The sequence below is a fragment of the Ambystoma mexicanum genome, chromosome 1q (assembly GCF_040938575.1).
Source record: "Ambystoma mexicanum isolate Mex_15411 chromosome 1q, UKY_AmexF1_1, whole genome shotgun sequence".
Lineage (NCBI taxonomy): Eukaryota > Metazoa > Chordata > Amphibia > Caudata > Ambystomatidae > Ambystoma > Ambystoma mexicanum.
The window spans coordinates 471145903-471166083 of record NC_090922.1 but is presented as its reverse complement, the minus strand read 5'-3'; the positions used below and the strand labels follow the sequence as shown (position 1 = coordinate 471166083).

The 20181-nt window shown below is 43.3% G+C and overlaps 1 protein-coding gene across 1 annotated transcript in view; it reads right to left on the bottom strand.

Moving 5' to 3' along the window:
- The window catches only part of SMG9 (SMG9 nonsense mediated mRNA decay factor), a 940250-nt gene that overhangs the window by 793306 nt on the left and 126763 nt on the right, over nucleotides 1-20181 (bottom strand). The window contains exon 4 of the mRNA XM_069640791.1: nucleotides 19695-19920. Coding sequence (XP_069496892.1) covers nucleotides 19695-19920 — 226 coding nt within the window. The remainder of the gene's footprint in view (nucleotides 1-19694; nucleotides 19921-20181) is intronic.

Here is a 20181-nt window from a genome sequence, read left to right as displayed (position 1 = left end):
AACTGACAGAAAAATCAAAGTGAGAACTGGCAAACACAAGAGCGGTTTAAAGAACCGAACATCCAATGCACCGAAGGTAGACCATTGGATCAAAAAGAGTACATTCTCCTGAACAGTTCAAATGGTCCATTATTTATTAAATCAATCCCAGCATGTATACAAACAGAGAAAAAAACCACTCTGCTGTGGAAAGAACAAGAACGAATTTTTCTGACTGAAAGTGCCAAAAATGGCCTAAATGAAAAAAATGATTGGCTAATCTAAATTGGGTTTGCCTGTAACAACATCAGTAAGTAGACATAAGAATCTCTTTTTGAACCTTAGATCATGGCAAAATCTGTCTTTGGACTGAGGGACCCTCCAGTCTGGGAATCAGAGGAGGAGCCATAAGACATAAGAGTATATTGATGTCCGGGCATTGAGCGACGGTTGAATATTTTGTCCACTTTAATCCATTTGGCGAATTACAAGAAATGCTCATCAAAAAAAATCAGACCAATAAGATCAAGGAAAAATATGCACTAACCGTGGGCTAACTTCAGCAATAATCACCTGCGGCAGAGCTGAAGGAACATCTGCATCCCGCGTGTTATAAAACAAGTAGGACAGTAGCATAAAAGAATGTAGTAGAACGTATCGCTCAGCTGTTCATAATAATGGCAACAACCACATGAACGAGAAGTAGTGCTCCATCCCACGTAGGGCTGGGGATAAAAAGTAGACGTTGAGATCAGCCTGTACGCAATACAGCCGCCAAATAGGATGGGAAGCCGGAGAATCGGGAACAAACGCTGCACAGGTGAGTGAGAGATGCCGATTTAATATAGAATACCGCTGGGGGGACTGAACATTCATTAATATTAATATCCTTTATCCTTCGCCCCGTAGAGAAATTATTGAAAGTCGACAGTGGGCAAACTCAAACGCCAGTCGTCACGAACACGGTGCAACGCCATTGGCGAATACTGGGTTGGCTACCTGAATCGAGGAAAACTGCTTTTTCTTTTCCATCAAGCGGATTTAATGGCTAATGTCCAAACGTGGACAAATCGGAAAGGTACATTTTCGATAATTATATTTGGCCCCGTAGAGATAATTGTGATTATCGCAATAATAGCGTATCGTTCGGGATGACTAATAGCGCACACTATACAGACCGAACGCATGGTATCCCGTTTATATTGCTTATAGTTTATATATAGTATATATATTAATTAAGAGGCGGGTACAGCATTTTACCAGAATTCGTTATCTTGCGCCACCAAAATTTCGAAGCCAGCAAATTTAGTCCAAGTTCATGCATTATAATTGAGTTGGGCAGTGATTTAGCTAAACCCAGTACTTGCAACCTATTAAGTATCGTAGTTAGGTCCAAAATACACATGTCTAGGCCATACAATAAAACGGCTTCCACCTTTAAAGTGTAGAATTCAAACATGGGTTTAAGGGAAAACTTTGAATATTTGTAGTATATGACTTTCATCTGTGATATGAGAGGAATTGCTTTCTGATTCAAAGTGGTCTTCCACACGTTTAGGGAGTTAGTTGCATAAATTGTAACCCAAATACCTGGTTTTTAACACACGCTGGATAACCATGTCATTCATTTTCCAAGTGTATCTGCACACCTTTTTCCTATTAGCAAAAACCATTATATTTGATTTGTTAGCGTTAATGGCAAGATTGTTACTCTATGCATACACATGGAAAGCATTTAATTTAGTCTGCAACCCATATGGAGTGCGATCGCACAGTATGATGTCATCAGCGAAAGCCAACCAATTGATTCTAGTGTCCCCCAATTTTACTGGAAAAAGACTCTTCTTTAAGAGTTAGAGTGTTGGTGACCGGGGTGGCCAGTTCCTTGAATATGGCAAACAGCTCCTTGGATTTGGAAGTAGAATTGGAGATCCTTTCATTGTAGGATGCTGACTTAGCGAGAAGGATCACTTTTTTATATTGTTTAGGCAGGGATTTGTCGATATCCAGAGAGAGAGTCTGTGGTTTCTTGTGTCAGTTCAAGGCAGTACGTTTGCGTGAAGTAAGTTCCTTGAGTTCGGCAGAGAACCAAGAATTGGTGTGTTTCTTATTTTTTGCTTTCTTAACCAGCAGTGGGACAATGGCATCCACATCTTTGCTGAGGGTGTTGTTGTAGATATTGGCTAGTACAGATGGGTCTGCCGAGAGTGGGAGTTGGAGGGTAGGGCATTCTAGAAATGGCAATATCCTTTCTTTGGTTAGATTGCAGGGATGGGATAGTTGGCAGTGTGGCATTGGGTTTTTTGTTGGTGGGAATGAAGAAATGGATAAGGTGATGGTCAGTCCACGGGGACGGAGTGATAGAGCTAATGTCAACACCACAATTGTGGTCTGCAGCCCAATCAAGGGTGCGCCCTTTACAGTGGGTAGGTTCTGCAATTTTTTCCTGGAAGCCTAGTTCAGCTAGGCCTTTGGCTAAGGCCTTGGCGTTTGTATCTTTTGGGTCATTGAAGCCCTGATTAAAATCTCCTAGAAGAATGGACTTAGTGGAAGTTTTAATGTTATTGCCCAGGAGATGTATTATTCTGGTATCCTTTCCCGCAATTCTGGTCTCCTTTCCCGAAACTAGGCACCATTATGGGTGTGAATACACCGAACGACCGTATAAAACAGATATCAGCTTTGAAAATCTGATTTGAAACCATAAGAAGTCTCAGGTAATTTAAAAATGGCTAGCGCTTTTAATGTTGGCAGTAATGCTAGTCCATTGAAGACGTACCAATAAGCACTGCTTACTCTGCCTGAACTCAATACAAGATGGTTAAGCATTTGGTTTTCTGTTGACTTCTAGAAAGAGATTTCCGGTAAAAAAAAAATCAATGTTGAAGACACCACCACAACTTTGAGATATACAGATCCCTAACAGCAAGAGTGGACAATTTGCAGGCTCTGTGACCGTAGATGCCTACAAATGGTAAGCATAACAATGTACTTTACAAGATTCCTAAATGTAGCAAGAATTGGGAAAGTAAGACGCAGGGTAGTGCAAGATGAGCCAAGATGACAATAATAGTAAAAATGTGTTCCATCTTGGTGTAACATGACTTAATATAAAGGTCAATATAAGACATATGGATAATAACACCAATGTCTGTTCTTTTGCTGGGGATGATCCCCAACGCTGGTTGAGAAGCGTTGAGAACACACAGCCAAGCACAGCCCGCTCAATCTCGACCTCAACCATACACCTCTTAACGCAGCACCTCCACAGACCACACTCACAGCCCAAACTCTCTTCAACCACACTGCAGGCCCCACAGCAGCCTGCCTTCCCTAAAGGTGAACCTTGCCCTCTACAATGTTCGCTCATCAATGCCAGGTCACTCTCAGCACACGCAACAGAGATTAATGACCTCATCACAAACCTCGACCCAGATGTTCTGGCCATAAGAGAAAGCTGGCTCCATGAGGCCTCAGGACCAGCCATCTCCCTTGCACTGCTGCCAGGGTATACCTTGCTCCGCAAAGACCGACCTACTGCCGAAGCTAGGGGAGTAGCCCATATAATCAAAGAGAGCCTAAAAGTCAGACAAACCTCATCACTTACATGTGAGAATGTCGACTCCATATCAGTCAAAATCACTATCTCTCCCAGCACCACCATTGACATTCACCTTGCCTACCGGCCACCTGGCCCTTTAGTAGACTTCCATGACAACCTAATACATCTCCTGGGCAATAACATTAAAACTTCCACTAAGTCCATTCTTCTAGGAGATTTTAATCAGGGCTTCAATGACCCAAAAGATACAAACGCCAAGGCCTTAGCCAAAGGCCTAGCTGAACTAGGCTTCCAGGAAAAAATTGCAGAACCTACCCACTGTAAAGGGCGCACCCTTGATTGGGCTGCAGACCACAATTGTGGTGTTGACATTAGCTCTATCACTCCGTCCCCGTGGACTGACCATCACCTTATCCATTTCTTCATTCCCACCAACAAAAAACCCAATGCCACACTGCCAACTATCCCATCCCTGCAATCTAACCAAAGAAAGGATATTGCCATTTCTAGAATGCCCTACCCTCCAACTCCCACTCTCGGCAGACCCATCTGTACTAGCCAATATCTACAACAACACCCTCAGCAAAGATGTGGATGCCATTGTCCCACTGCTGGTTAAGAAAGCAAAAAATAAGAAACACACCAATTATTGGTTCTCTGCCGAACTCAAGGAACTTACTTCACGCAAACGTACTGCCTTGAACTGACACAAGAAACCACAGACTCTCTCTCTGGATATCGACAAATCCCTGCCTAAACAATATAAAAAAGTGATCCTTCTCGCTAAGTCAGCATCCTACAATGAAAGGATCTCCAATTCTACTTCCAAATCCAAGGAGCTGTTTGCCATATTCAAGGAACTGGCCACCCCGGTCACCAACACTCTAACTCTTAAAGAAGAGTCTTTTTCCAGTAAAATTGGGGGACACTAGAATCAATTGGTTGGCTTTCGCTGATGACATCATACTGTGCGATCGCACTCCATATGGGTTGCAGACTAAATTAAATGCTTTCCATGTGTATGCATAGAGTAACAATCTTGCCATTAACGCTAACAAATCAAATATAATGGTTTTTGCTAATAGGAAAAAGGTGTGCAGATACACTTGGAAAATGAATGACATGGTTATCCAGCGTGTGTTAAAAACCAGGTATTTGGGTTACAATTTATGCAACTAACTCCCTAAACATGTGGAAGACCACTTTGAATCAGAAAGCAATTCCTCTCATATCACAGATGAAAGTCATATACTACAAATATTCAAAGTTTTCCCTTAAACCCATGTTTGAATTCTACACTTTAAAGGTGGAAGCCGTTTTATTGTATGGCCTAGACATGTGTATTTTGGACCTAACTACGATACTTAATAGGTTGCAAGTACTGGGTTTAGCTAAATCACTGCCCAACTCAATTATAATGCATGAACTTGGACTAAATTTGCTGGCTTCGAAATTTTGGTGGCGCAAGATAACGAATTCTGGTAAAATGCTGTACCCGCCTCTTAATTTCTTGTACCAAGACTTCTGTTGTATGGTTAGAAAGCAAACTCCACTATCAATTCAACGACATACTAAGAAGATGGAAGCGTACTACAAACAATAGCTACGGACCATAAAGTATTATACGAGCGTCCGAATGTGGTCAAAAGGAAATGTTTCCAAATGGACTGGGCTAACATCATAGATGTCAATGCAAAATATAAATCTTATAATCATCACTATTGTTTCTTTCACAAACAATCGCCTAGATTGCAATACTTAGTTATCTTTCCTTGTCCTAAAGCAAGGAATCTGTATATGAGAATCAAATTAAACCTTATACACACTGGAGAAAGAACCAAGTATTGGACAGAAGCTTGTAATCTTAGAGATGGAGTGTGTTGCAGATTCTGTAATAACAAAGAAAACCCTGAATCGCTTAAACACCTGGTTATATATTGTAGTCCGCTTGAAAACATCCAGAGTTTTCACTTGGGTAATTTGTACAACTGCAAGCTGGCACTCTCTAGAGAGTTGCTATGGTCACAATGCATGTGGGGGAAATCGCAGATGCTGATACTAGCCTTAACACGCTTTATTTCTGTTCTTGAGGAAAAGCTTAAGTGTTGAAATGCTAGTGAACAACGTCTGTAGGAATGATGAAACAATATAATTATAACTGTAATTTCATGATGTTTTATGTTTGAAGAGATTTGTATCCTTATTTCATTTTAATTAGTAGAATATGATGTTCATGTTTTATTAATATTTTTATGAGTTCTTAAGGGAAAAATATATGTTTATACTGTTTTAAAGTATGTAGTAAACATTTGTAAAGGTGCAATGTACCAAAAACAAATTTTAAAAAAGGTGTCTACTTGAAAGAAAAATAAAAAAAGAAAAAAAGAAGAGTCCTAGTGCACCAATGTACAAAAAACAATGATCCACAAAATTGAACTCCTGCATAAGAAAATCAACGACCACGATAAGTTCCTTTCTAAAGCTCAGACAGCCACCTGCAATACACCCGTCACAGCACCTGCTGTTAACACGCTCTTCTCCTTCAGGGAAGTTACGGAACCAGAGGTCCTAGATACCATCTGGAAAATAAAACCCTCAAAGGCGATAGCTGCCCAGCTACTCTAGTCAAAGACTGCGTAGACTCCCTTACACCTTTCTTGACCTCTTTCATTAACGCATCATTCAGGGCCAACACAGTCCCCTCATGCCTCAAAGAAGCGTGGGTTCGCCCACTATTAAAAAAGCCCAACCTAGACCCTAAATCTCCCAATAACTACAGACATATCACCACCGTCCCTTTCCTTCTAAAATCTTACAGAAGGTTGCCCACACCCAAATCCAACAATTTCTAGAGGTAAACAACATCCTTAGGCATGCGCCAATCAGGCCTTTGCCCAGGCCATGGCCCTGAGTCTGCCCTATTAGATCTAAAGATCCAACTAAGCGACCTAGTGAACAAAGGCCAACCAGCACTCCTCCTCCTTCTAGATCTGTCGGCGGCCTATGACCTCGTTGACCAAGACTACCTTTGTAAACACCTCACCAGAGCTGCTCAATTTTCTACCGATGCCACAGCATGGATCTCCGCCTTTCTCAAAGGGCGACTCATGAGGTCTTCTCAGACCAAGCACAAACAGCATCAACCACACTGCTCTGCGGAGTCCCGCAAGGCTCTTGCACAGCCCCCACGCTGTACAATATTTTCACCCTCCCCCTCTTCAAGGACTTGGATCAGCGCGGCATAGCCTACACCAACTATGCTGACGACACTCAAGTCCTCCTCCCTCTCACTGGCTCCTATCAACAAGACTCTGCAGCCCATGACAACATCTATACTGCCATCCAGACCTGGATGTCAGCAAACGGGCTATGTCTAAATTGGGCCAAAACAGAGATCCTCATTGTAGGTACCAAAGAACTGCTTAACAAACTGGACCCCCTATACCAGACCTTCAGAATTGACAAAACACCTATCAAGGTCTCCCCTGCTGTCAAAACACTTGGGGTCTACATTGACTCTACCTTATCCATGACCTGCCATGTGAGCGCCATTGCCTCCTCATCAGCGTACTCTACCAAAATAATCAATGCGGTAAAACCCTACTTGTCCAAGACTAACCGACTATCAATAGCCAGAGCCACAGTTGGTGCAAAACTAGACTATTGTAATGCCCTACTCCTTGACACCTCCAACAAAAACATCCGACTACAAGTCACCCAAAACAATGCTCTCAGGACTGCCCTTAGCATTCCTAAAAGGGAACATCTCACACAAGCTAGGAGGGAAACACACTGGCTACCAGTCAAGGAACGGATTCTATTCAAAACCTTGGCAATAACACATAAATGCATATCATACACTGCACCGCCCTACTTAACAGCAAAGATCACTCCCCTCTCCTCCTGCAGACCCATTTGGTCACACCATCCAAACATGATGTTTGTCCCCACTTTCAAAAGAGCTAAAGCTGGCGGGGCCCAACATCTAGCACCCAAACACTGGAACGCCTTACTGACAGAGCTCAGAAGTGAAGCATCCTACACAATCTTTCGAAAAGTTCTTAAAACTAAACTGTTTAATTAACATGCACCACTTGTTCCACTGTAACCAAGGAACACACTGTAACCTGTTAACCAAATGAAACTCACTCCTGCGATTCTTGTCCCTACTCAAATGTATGCATACAATGTTGTGTTCTTATAACGAAATAAGCTCTCTGCAACAAGGCTGCAATGCCCAAGGGCTGATTGTGCGCTTTATAATGGAAATAAATAAAAATAAATTTAAAAAAAGAGAAGATTGACGGGTCTTGAGAAATAGCACTTTAGTAGAAAAACGGTTGCTGATCGGCACAAAGAAAGAGAAATTAATTGACAGTTTTATTCATGTGTGCATACATTACAAGTGGACAACAGTGCTAATGTTGTTTTCATGCAACCCCTGAAGAATTTCCAGTGTATATTTTTAATAGTAGGATGGACAGAAACATGTTTGGATGTTGTTGATAAAGTATGAATTGGTATGAGAGTGATATGAGGAGTATGAATGAGTGCTTGATGTGTTTTACTGTCTTAACTGTTTTGCACCGCACAAGACACTTTTTTGGGGAATAAAGAAGAAGGTTGTAATTTAGATGCCTCCAATATAAGTCTGTCACTTTTGCACTGTGTATATGACCAGAAACTAAATAGTGGTCATTTATTAGGCCTCTAAAATTTGGATTGTGTTTTTAACTTTGTATTGACATTAATGAAATTTGTTATAATTTGATGTTTGCTTCCTGTGTTGGTAGGGGTATCAGGCTCTCCTACCCAGTGTTTGGTCAATCATATCTTTTGTGCAACAGAGTGGTCTGCCCCAAAGAAGTTATGGTTTGTTGCTAAAGGATATATAACCTAATTGAGGGATCGTTATTTGGGGGCTTAATTTCCCTTATGCCTCTCATCTTTGTTGTCGGATAGAGTCATCTACCAGCTCCATGCCATAGATTAATTTTGGGACTATTTTACCTTTGTTAAAAAAAGAGCTGGTTTGATTGAAAAACGCCTGTACTTCCTATCAATTGTCAACACCTGATTAGTCAGGAACTTCCCTTTGTTTAAACGACTCTCTATGATAGGACTCTCTATGATAGAGCACCCTGGCCGAGTACTGATCTGGAAACCTAAATAAACCAGAGAGTCCACTGTTCCAATCATCTTGTTCTCCAAAGACCAGACCCTTCCTTTTCGTTTCTTTCCCCAAGATGGCTAAAATCTTGTTCTTACTAGGATTCACCACAAGGCCATTATCTTTGGCAAACGAGGAAAACTTAGCTAAGAGATGTAGTAAGCCAGTCCAGCAGTTGATCAAATAACAAAAAGTCATCTGCATATGCCAACCATTCCACGCTCATCTAGCCTATCCTAGGTGCCATCAGGCCCGTCCCTCCCACCCCCCGTGATTTACTACATCAGAGATGTAAAGGTTAAACAGGCATGGTGCCAAATTATATCCCCGTCTCAAACGTTTTAATACGTTCTGACAGGGCACCATCCTTGTTTAATCTTATACAAATATCAGAATCCTTATAGAGACCCATCAAGAGCCTCAACAATCTACCCGGTAGACCCCAACTAGCATGTTTACTCCACAGTCCGTTCCGATATCTTATCAAAGGCCATGGAACGGTCAATGGATGCCAAATAAGTGCATCCGTTCACCTTATTTCATGCGGAACCTGAAGAGCCTTCACCAACCAACCATTTCGGTTCCTGGAGTGTCCTTTGCGCAATCCCGTCTGAAAAGGGCTAATCCAACCATTTAGCTGCGCCCATTCTTTTACGTGGGCTAAAAGTAGCGATGAGAACATTTTGCAATCTGCATAGAATAATGAAATGGGTCGATAATTTTTTGGGTCGGACCTTGAAACTCTAAAAATGGGAACAACATTACCAGTACGCCATAACACAGGGAGAATGCCCAAGTCCATTATACTTCCAAACAATATCTAGAACACCCTAGACCAGTTTGCCGGGTCCAGTATCAAGGCATAATTCGTAAGGCCATTAGGCCCAGGGCACGCAAGTTCTTACACCTCTTTATTAGGTCCCCAATGTCCTCACACCCAATTTTAATATCCCATGGGGACTCAGTAATATATTTGTTGATGTCTGGGTCCAGTTAATTGTCTATAGACCCACCTCCGTAAATATCTCTAAAAAAGTCCAGCCATTGGGTTTTGGTAACTGCATTCAGTTTGTTAGCCTGGAGCGAAGGGTCCAGATTACAAACGAATACCCAAAATGCACAGGAGTCGTGTTTAATTAAAGTACGGAGCATACATTCCACATCCAACTTCAAAAGAGTTGCTTTTATTGATTTACAGACATTTCTGTATTTTTGTTTTAATTTCTTCAAATCAGGCCCAAAATTAATATTCCCCTTACTACCAAATGTCAAAGCCCTAATATCTCTATGCAGTTTCCTCTTTACTTCTACCACAGTAGAATTATAAAAGTGAGTCGTTTAACCCCTAACCTTGCTGGAGAATTTACGATTCTGTTTTACTCGATCATTCGGTACACCCATGTAATTATCAAAACACAAGAGTTAAACACCCTCAACTTCTATTCTAGGGGGGGTACCTCTAATACCATCCGGCACTTCATAATTGCAATATTCCGGGCAGACCACAGAATAGCATTCCCTGAACAGGTTACTTCGACATTCTCCATAAATGGACGTGACTGCGTTTTAATCAGAAAATTCAATTCAGCAATAAGGATTGCGTAATCACTCCTGTTATTGTGTTGAACCAAGTGACTCACATAGTAGCTAATTAAGAAAAAGCATCAGCAAAAATATAATCCAAGGTTCAGAAGTGTTCCCCTCGTCTCCAAGTTGGCGTATAATTTCCCTCCCCTACTGACATGGTGTTAATTAGGCTCAATCCCAACGCCTCCATGGTTGACCACCACATCAAACCATTTGGAACGTTAGGCTAGTTAGGTAAGCTCTCCCCAATCACATCCCAATTTCCATTCAGATTTTCTGGAATGATACCATTTGAATTGATGTTACCACCCACAAGGAGTCTTCCGTCAGGTGAAGAGTCAGCCCATGTATTGATACAATTAGATACGACCTGGAGGAAATCTTGCAAATTAGCCACTACACAGTGCCAATAAATATTCATGATCAACATGCGTTAAACCATCGGAGGAAGTTAATGCCATAGCCATCACCCCGAATGGGAGATTGTTAATCGGTGAGGCCCCGATTCCTAGATTAGAGCCCGCTGCCATCAGAAGGCCCCCCCGAGGACCTCCCCCCCATTACTGGGCCTTGCCAATTGGGTAAACACCTGATAACCATCCAAAACCGGAGTTTGCAACAACCATGTCTCCTGAATTAAAATTACATCACCAAATCTCAGGATTTACATTGCATCGATATTACTAAACAAACGTTGGCTTCCTCTGGAGTTCCAGGATAAAACCTTCAAACCTAACTGCTCGCTATTTCTAACTTTCATGACACTATGGTCCCGTTCTTTTCCACAAAGCAGATGTGACTAGAGCCCAATTGCGGTCATCCACATCCTTTTGTGATCCGACCAATTTGGCAGATCTTAAACCCTGAATTGCAGGATTAAAAGAGACTTGGAGGCCCCCATCGACTAACGGATTTATACTCTCCTCCTCCTCCACTCTTTCGGGTTGTAGGTTGAAACCCAATTCTTTCAATTTAGTCGCTTCTGATAGAACTAATTCTTTCACCAGGTCTGTTTCAAAATAAAGATGACAGTGTTTAGTGTCAGCACGGTTTGGAACATGGACACTGTCAGTAGATGAGACTAGACTTGGAATTTCAGCAAAAATGGTGAGAACATTTCCCCTATTTAAGCATACCTGTATCTCTGGGCCCAAGGAACAGGTCAAACTTGATTTGAATTCACTAATCGATTGTCTACATTCCAATTCTTTAGGCAAAACCCTTGTCATTGTATTCTTCCTCTCCTTGGTGCCCGTCATTCTCCATTGGTCCTCACCCTCCTTAGCCTGTCTTAATACACTATAAGGTTTCGGTCTCAGGACCACCTCAGCCTATACACGCTCAACGTCATGATTCACTGGATTGCATCTTTATAGTTTATCTAATAATTGTCCAACCCTCCAGTGCAACCTTGGGTATAGGCTAAGAGGTTAATTCTGAGTACATTGTTGTTTTTGTTGGCTCCGCTCCTCCCAGTTAGTATTGGGAGTCCCGTGATCAGCTTCTGTCCGCCATCAACCATGGTTACTAGTCATGTGGTTACAAAATCAGATTTTTTTTACCTGCTGAGCAAAGTTAGGATCTATTTCGGACAATTGAGATCTACATTCTGACTGCATGGAAGGCCTAGAACCATTGGTCAAAATGTTGGTTGATGAAGTAGTCATAATCCCAAAGGTATCAGGGGCATCTTTGATGAAGTTAGATAATAATCCTCCCGTACTTCCTCTATCTTACCCTTCTTTGGGATGAGATGTTGAATGTCGCTCTCCTCTTCCCTTCTGCCTGATACTGCTTCCCAATCCGCCCTTCCTTGAGCCCAGTGGATGGTATCGGTTTAGTATAGACCCCTAGATCACTTTTACTCTGATCACCGGGCAGTACGGGCTCAGTTTGAGTTGTACAATTTCTGGAGGGATATATTTTCTACTTCTTAGTACACCCTTCAGATGACAAACTCAAGTTCAGGTTAATACTTCTAACCGCACCCAGTCCAGGGTAAACTTCATTAGTTTGTAAATCGGAATGGGCAGTAGAGTTGTTAATGGGTACCTTTTTGACCCCATGTGAGATTGGGGAGGGGACAATGAACATTGAACCTTTCCCAACTCGTTCAGTACCAATTCATCGAGCCCTGGAGGTGTCTGAATAGAACATAATTTTCTTTTGCCCACCTGGGTAAGTCTTAGAGTGTCCAGATTAGGCTCAACTTGGGAACACAGTATTATTTTTCCTTGTTAACTTCCTTTTTGAGGGCTGCTTGGCTTTAAAACAAAATGGATCAATTTTTTGAGGCCTAAAACAACTTACTTCCCGCTTTTTTTGGTTACCCTTCAAAGTTTCAGCAAACGAGGCCATCTCCAGTGGTTTACAGAATGGTTGAACTTCCGCCTCAGACTCTAGAGGCACTTTAGTCTTTATAGTACCATCTTTCCAATTACTCATTGCCAATATGCCTACGACATAGTTGTTACAAATTACCTTAATTGAGTCTTCACCAAGATAGGATCAGAGATAACTGCCCTCTTGGGAGGAGATAACGTTTCCTCAGATTCACAACTTTGTCGTCAAGGCGCCTCAATAACAGACTATGTTCTTTGAGTTCATGCCAAATATTTTCATACAGGTTAACAAACTAACTAACTTAGTACCATATTCAGGGCGGATACCGTTGGATGGGTTAGGCAAATTCGCTCGTCAACCTCTCTCAAAGTAGGATGCATCCCCCAATGAATCGGAGGCCTCAACCCGAAGGGATTGAATAGCATTTTCAAACATTGGGTAGTTTTTTTCAATGAGATTAGTCAAAGCAGTCGGTGAATTAGGCATAGATGTATCACAGGTCTGCTGAAACACACTCATAGGGTTACCCACCGTCCTGACTCCCTCTATCCCGCCCATCTCTAATTCAGCAAATTCAATAATGCTTAAGTTGTGAATCCTCCTAAAATCAGCCTTAAAATTACATTAGTCATTAGCGAATGGTCAAACGCCATGGCTTTAGTAGGGACAATTGCTTTTATCTCCGTGCTAGTTTCTACCTTTTTAACCGAAGTAGGAATCGATAATTCTTTGCCCCACTATCAGGGACTGGATAAATGCTTGATTTGCCATGGTTAATTTCCGATTGCAAGGCCGATTAGGAGTTTTCAGGCCAATTAGATCACCAAGATTACCACTATACGAGCAGGCCTCATGGAAATCCCCACCGGGCTAGTCATTAGATTCCTGATTCAATCCCCCATTGACCTTTGCCAAGGGGGGTTCTTAAAAGAGTACCGGTAGCGACCGTGCCAACCAATGTATTACAGGGCGCCCCTGAGGGAAAAAAGCAATTTCTCACCTCTCCCCATTTTAGTGAGGGCAGTAGTACCTGGCAACTCCAGGCAATCAGATGGAGGAGCCTTGGGGCACCATTTGGCTTCTCAAACCCATCTGCATTTCAGCACAAACAGTGACTTTCTATTAGCCCTCTTTCACTTGTGCAGATCCTAATTCATTCCCCGACTGGACTCTGGATGAAGAATTCCTGCTTATGTAGACTCACACGGATGCCTGTGAAGTTCAGCATGATTCATCCTTCGGTAGACTATGCGCTCGATGATGGTCCAGGTACCCCAGGTATTGGGATTCTGCAGCCCAGCAAGTTCACAGCAAGTCTGGGGATGAGCCAAAATGAAGCAGGTCTCAAGGCTAGTTGGTCCTACCAGTCCAAGGGAGGAAGTCGTCCTTGGTGGATCTTTCCTGTCGATGTGAAAACAGGGTAAGCTCAGCTGCAGGGCTTTACTGGTGCTTTCACGATCCTGGAAGGTGCTGCTGCCATCTCTTCTCATCCTCTTCTTCAGATTCATTGTTCCAGTGGTCGACTGTCTGTAGTCCCAAAATCCTTGCCTTGTATGCAAATCCCATTCATTCACAGCCCTGCAGCTGGCAATCACTCAGGGTGGGGCGTCCTCCAGGACAGCCCTCCAGGATAGCCCACCGGTCAGTTGGAACTGGTTCCGGTCAGGCATTGCTACAGACAAAGGACAGTGAAGTTTTGGGCTCCTCCCACACTTCCTGCCTTCCCAGAGCTGAAGCCCGCCAAAGGCAAAACAGACAAAGAACTCAAACCTAGTCTAAACGATAGAGTAAAAGCCCAGAAGGAACCAACAAATGAGAAATGGTGAAAAAAGAAGACAGGGCCTTCTCAGCGGCACTGCACAGAAGGTGCTGTTTGAACCTATGCAACAAGCAGATGCCTATGGAGTTTTCCAGACGCCACGAAACAATGAGAATAAATAAATCCCGGTCAGAGTAAAAGCAAGAGTGAGTGGCAAAAAGGCCTACTCACTCAGGAGTTTACAAATTAAAAAGTCCAGAGTCCAGCAAAAGAGCTGGGGGTCTCCAGGGTTAATGGGAATTAGCACAGAAACTGAAAATGCTCCCTAACAGTTGGCACTGCACTCTAGTCGACCTTTATGGATAGGGATAAGAATTGATCTTCTCCAACTAACCGGTATTGTGTCAGTAGTAACAATTTTTATTTAATATATGGTAAATCCCAATTGCAAATTGTTCAGGGAGACCCTTGCTAGTTATGTTAGCTATTTCATCCAGTGAAAGAAGAAAGTTCCCAATGTGGGAACTCACGTCCCTGGCACACTTTCCTATGGCCCAAAGTTAGGCAAGCGATTGAAAATAAGTAGCAGATGGTATCTATCCAATTAGACAAGCTTTGCTACCCTTAGTTATAGTTAGGTAAAGTCAGTTTATGCAAGAGTATCAACAGTTATGTCAATTCAATACATTCATATTCAACAAAAAAAGACGTTCAATAGTTCATGAATTCATCAAGTTTAATGTAAAAAATTGCCCAATGCGTTTCGAGTTTAGTCACTCTTCATCAGGGGCTTCAAACAAGATCACTACAAAAGAATTTAAACAAGGATAAGATCAGAATTTGGCCAAGTTTCATAATGATATAACAATACAATAGATAATATCAAGTTCCTTAGTACAAGGAAAGTGTATGGAAACCAAAAACTAGAAACAGCATTGTAGAAACATTAATCAAAAGACTGGCACCACATGCCTGGTGATGATAAAATTATAATCCAACAGGGTTAAGATTTCCTGCACAAGGAGCGGATCCGGAAGCTTCAAAGAGAAACTCACCGGTGGATTGTCGTGAGGCTGTTTTAGGAAGGGCAGGCAGTAGCCATGGGCTACTGTCTCCAGAACGCACGCATCCGAAGTAATAGCTCGCCATTCTTCGAGATGCTGAGACAGTCTGCCCCCAACCAGCGGACAATGGAACATGGCCTCATAGTTGTTTTGGATCGGCTGTTGCAGTGCCTGAAGGCAAAGAGGCTGCCGCTTGAGCGGCTTTGGCACCTCTATTTACCAGACCAAAACGGGTACTTCTACATTGGCCCCTTTGATTGCTGGCTCCTCTCGTCCTACCAAAAGAGTAGTAACGAAAGGAACCTCCCCTCCACTGTTGTCCCATAGGACGAAAAGGCAGAGGTTGATGCACTGCTGCACTCAAAGACTTAGCAGCAGCTTTGGAGGTCTGCAACCTCTCAAGGCTCTCGTCAACCTTGCTGCCAAACAAATGAGAGCCATCAAAGGGCATGTTCAGAAGACGGGCCTGTACATCAGGAGCAAAACCCGACTTCCGCAGCCACGCAAACCTTCGTATAACGGTGCTCGCAGCCATAGACCGGTTAACACTGTCGGCCGTGTCAAATCCAGACTAAAGGGATTCACACAAGGCATCCTTGCCATCCTGTACGAGAGCAAGGAACCCATCCCTTTCTTCCCCCTCAGGAATATGCTCAGCCGCTAGAGTGACGCAATTCCAGAGTGTGTGTGAAAATCTTGCCAAGGAAAAAGTGGAGTTGGCCGACTTCAGCGCCATACTCCCCGTAGAAAACACCTTGCGTGCCCACCCATCAAAGCACTTGTTGTCCCTATCAGTAGGGATGGTAGGGTACGCCGCCTGCCTCGAGGTGGCCGTAGCCGCCTGAACCACCAAACTCTCGGGAGTGGGGCGAGTGGATAGGTAGCCGGGGGTTGCTACTGGAAGGGCAGTATTTTTTAGTTAACAACTTAACTGCCGGAAGAGACTCTGGGGTCTGCCAAGCAGCCGCCACCCTTTTTTGCAAAGTCAAATGAAAAGTTAACACCGGGTCAGTGGACGGAACTTGATCCAAAATATCAGTCAAGTCATCCTGAACAAATGCATATGGAGGACTAGACCAACCAAGATACTCAGTAACCCTAGCTATCAGTCTCCGATAAGGGGACTCTGCATGAGCCCCAGGCTCAGGCCTGCCAAACTCCACCTCCGGAGATGTGTCCAAGCCACTGGCATCATGGAGTGATTGGCGCAACTCTTCCAAATGGTTGTCCCCAGAAAAGACAGGAGCCACATCAGGCTCAACAGGGTCAAATTCCAAATCAGACCCCTCCTCATCCTCAGATATCATCCAGAGGAAGGAAGGACTCCTGCCTAGGGACAGAAGTGGGTCTGGATTCCTTAAAAGGCTTCACAGACTTGGATTTAGCCTTCTTTGGAGGGTCCCCAGTGATAGGTTACCTCCATCGGCAAATTCCACCCAAAAGGCCCCGAAGGCGTTGAGGGCGTTGATGGCTTCGGCGTCGACACCAGCGCTGACGGCTGGTGTGAAGGCAAAGCTTCGACATCCGTATCCGACGGACAGGGCGCTGACCTCGAGCCCTTACCAGATTTCTGCGGTTTTGCCGGGTACAAAGACAGAGACCTGGATCTAGCACGTCTCTGGCGATCAACCTGAACCTTGTCCGAACGGGACCTTGACTGTTCCCGATGAGTATCGCGTGAGTACCCGGGCCCGAAGGCGCGCGAGCATCAGACCAAGACTGTTACTTGCCGGCTTCTTCCGAAGGCGCGGACGGAAATGTGCCCTGGGATTAAAAAAAATCGCCAGCATCTGCTCCCTGAAGGCCTCCCATTCCTCCGGAGTCGAGGACTTAGTGGGACAAGCCACTTTCCTCGCTGCGCCATCATACGAGGAGGACAGGGAAGGCGACTGGTGACTCCGCTTCCAGGAGTGCCGAGGTGAGGGGGACGAGTGGCAGTAGCCACTCTGGGATCGAGATCCCCGGGACTCCTTCCCACGAGGAGAGTCACCCCTCGAATCGTTGGTGGACATCCCTTTAGCAGATTTTTGGGACTTACTGGGTTTAGAAGCCTGACCTACCTGTAACTTCCCCTTAGACTCCCGCAAGACCTTAGAATTCAGCGACTGGCATTTCAAATAGTCGTTGGTGTCATGACTCTCACCCAGACACCACAAACAAATGCAGTGTAATCGACATCTCGGACTTACAGTCCCAGCAAGTCTTGTAGCCAGACCGCGGAGACGCAGGGGTAGATGAAGAAGACATTCACTAAGAATACACGCAACACGTTTGTGGAAAAAACAGAACTAAGGCTATGGGCGCCGTGCGTCCTATTTATAACATCCGGTGACGTCGTCCTCGACGAAGGCCTTCGAGGGACATCAACCCGACACCATCCACGCAGGACGCCCTCTGCCCAAAAATTACTGAAGTAGCACAGCTGGGGACATTACATGTCAAAGATGTGGAATACGTTGGAGGACACAATCCGTTCGAAAGTCTATTATATATAGAGCCCAGAATATTCTAGAATCTTGAGACTGAAAAGAACCAAACATGATCTGCATTGTGCAGTCGCAATTGACCCTAAATGGAGTCTTAGACAATGTTTATACTTTGTATTGATTTTTGCTATGGCCCAAAAGTATCCTCTCTATTAATCGTCGTCATTTACATTTTCCCAATTTCAGCATTACGCTTTATTTTTTCCTCCGCTATTAAAATATCATAAATTGCACCTGGTTTGTGAGGTCTTTGATTGTTTTTCCTTTGGAGGCGAAAAATATTATATATGTCATTAAGATTAATGTATACCTATTGTACCTTATCACTATATCGCCTTCTTGGATGGCATTCTGTTGCTTTACAGCTAGGTTTGAGCTGTATAAAATCTGTCACATACATATAAACACGTCACCATTTTGTAGTTACTACCAGTTACAGTGTATTGAAATGTGACATGATTCCATTCATTTTCTGCTTAGTTTCCGTAAGGTTAGACAACTATGGGAAACACAAAGCATCATGTAATCAATGATTTATGCCAGTTTGATTGCATCATAATATTAGAAGAGCTCTGTGCCATTTGCAATTTCCCACAGAGGCGTTTCTCCAAGATCCTCCAGATGAGATTTTGAATTTATACATCTGGCGGTCACTGTTAGGTACACATTTTCTTCCATTCTACTTTTCATCAGAGATACAATAAAGTCAGACTTCCCTGGCACTCAAGCTGCAAAATGGAACATGCCCTGGGGAAGAGGAGTATGTGGGATTTCTACAAACATCTCAAGTTAATTGGCAAGACCCAGAATCTGTCCATCCTTAAAAATCTGCATTTCCAGAACGCATTCCTTATATAGTATTCACTAACTGAAGTTTTCAAAAGGTGGTTCAGGAATACATTTGCGTGTATTAAGTACAAATAGAAAATTAATACCCAGAGTGGACTTTTCTACGATTCTGAACTGAAACATTTTCCAAGCATGGCTACTTGCTGGCATTGTGGTATGTGTGGCTTTTATCTGAAATGTAATTCTAGTCGCCCATTACAGGTAGAAGGGTTTTTCCTTTTCTTGCATTTAAATCCACCTCAATATTGATTGTGTTTGCACCACACCAATAATGTCCAATTAGGGTGCAACACTATGCGGTTGTTTGCACCCTAGTGTTGGCTTTGGGCTAATCAAGATATAAATAAAATAGCGCTGCTCTAAAGGACAATGGGAGTTCGCACATGGAGCTCAAATAAAATGCAAGCTTTTCAGTTAGTTTATACACACAATTTTTTGCTTTGTGGCCCTGAACTGGAAGTGAACTTCCAAAGATGACAACTAGATGGAGCTGAGTGTGGCTTGTTAAATGAAACCCCCAGTTCTAATCTCACATTAGTTACATGTCAAAATATTGATAGTTTGATGAAGATTAACTATTGTCCGAGTAACAGTTGCCCCCAAACTCCACAAAAGGTGTGTGGGCCAATTTCCATTGAAATGCTACGCCACCGACACTGATGACCAGTCACTGTTTAAGACTACTTCCACTGCCAGAATTTGCAACAGCATGACTGATTTCTGTCCCCTCCACCCACCGCCCAGCAGTCTTATCCTGTAGCTGTTCTCGTGAACTATACAGTGAAAACACACAAGAGGAAGCAGAAGTGGGTGGATAACAGATAAACTGATCCAGATTTCTGAATATACGTTAAAACTGTTGGGGAATTCAAATACAGTGTCTAGCTGTACTTACGGTCAAGCATGCTGCCAGATGCAGAAGAGCCCATACCACGGTTCTGAATCTGGTAGACAGGTTGTGTTGGCCGCTGTCCTTCCTTTTCTACTTTGGCTACAGCAGATGGTACCATAGAGACTCCCTCTGCTCCGGATGTGCCCTTACCCTCCTCACGGGATTTCATGAGCACGATGGGCTTCTCCATTGGGGTGGATGTTGGAGCCGTCGCTGGAGCCTGTTTGGACTAGAATTGGAAAGAAATGAGAGAACAGCACTAACATTGCAAACAAGTCCCAGGCATCCAATTCAGACAAATGTGAGGTGAGGCACATACTACTCCTTTGCATACATTCCTTACAGTATGGAAAAGAACATCTTGCAAAATGATGTGCCTAGTCAACTATTTACATCCATATACTTTCAGAACATAAGTGCAAAACAACAAAAGAAACACATAACCAACAGACTGTACGGTTGACACCTCAGTTCAAATATTTTCTTACTG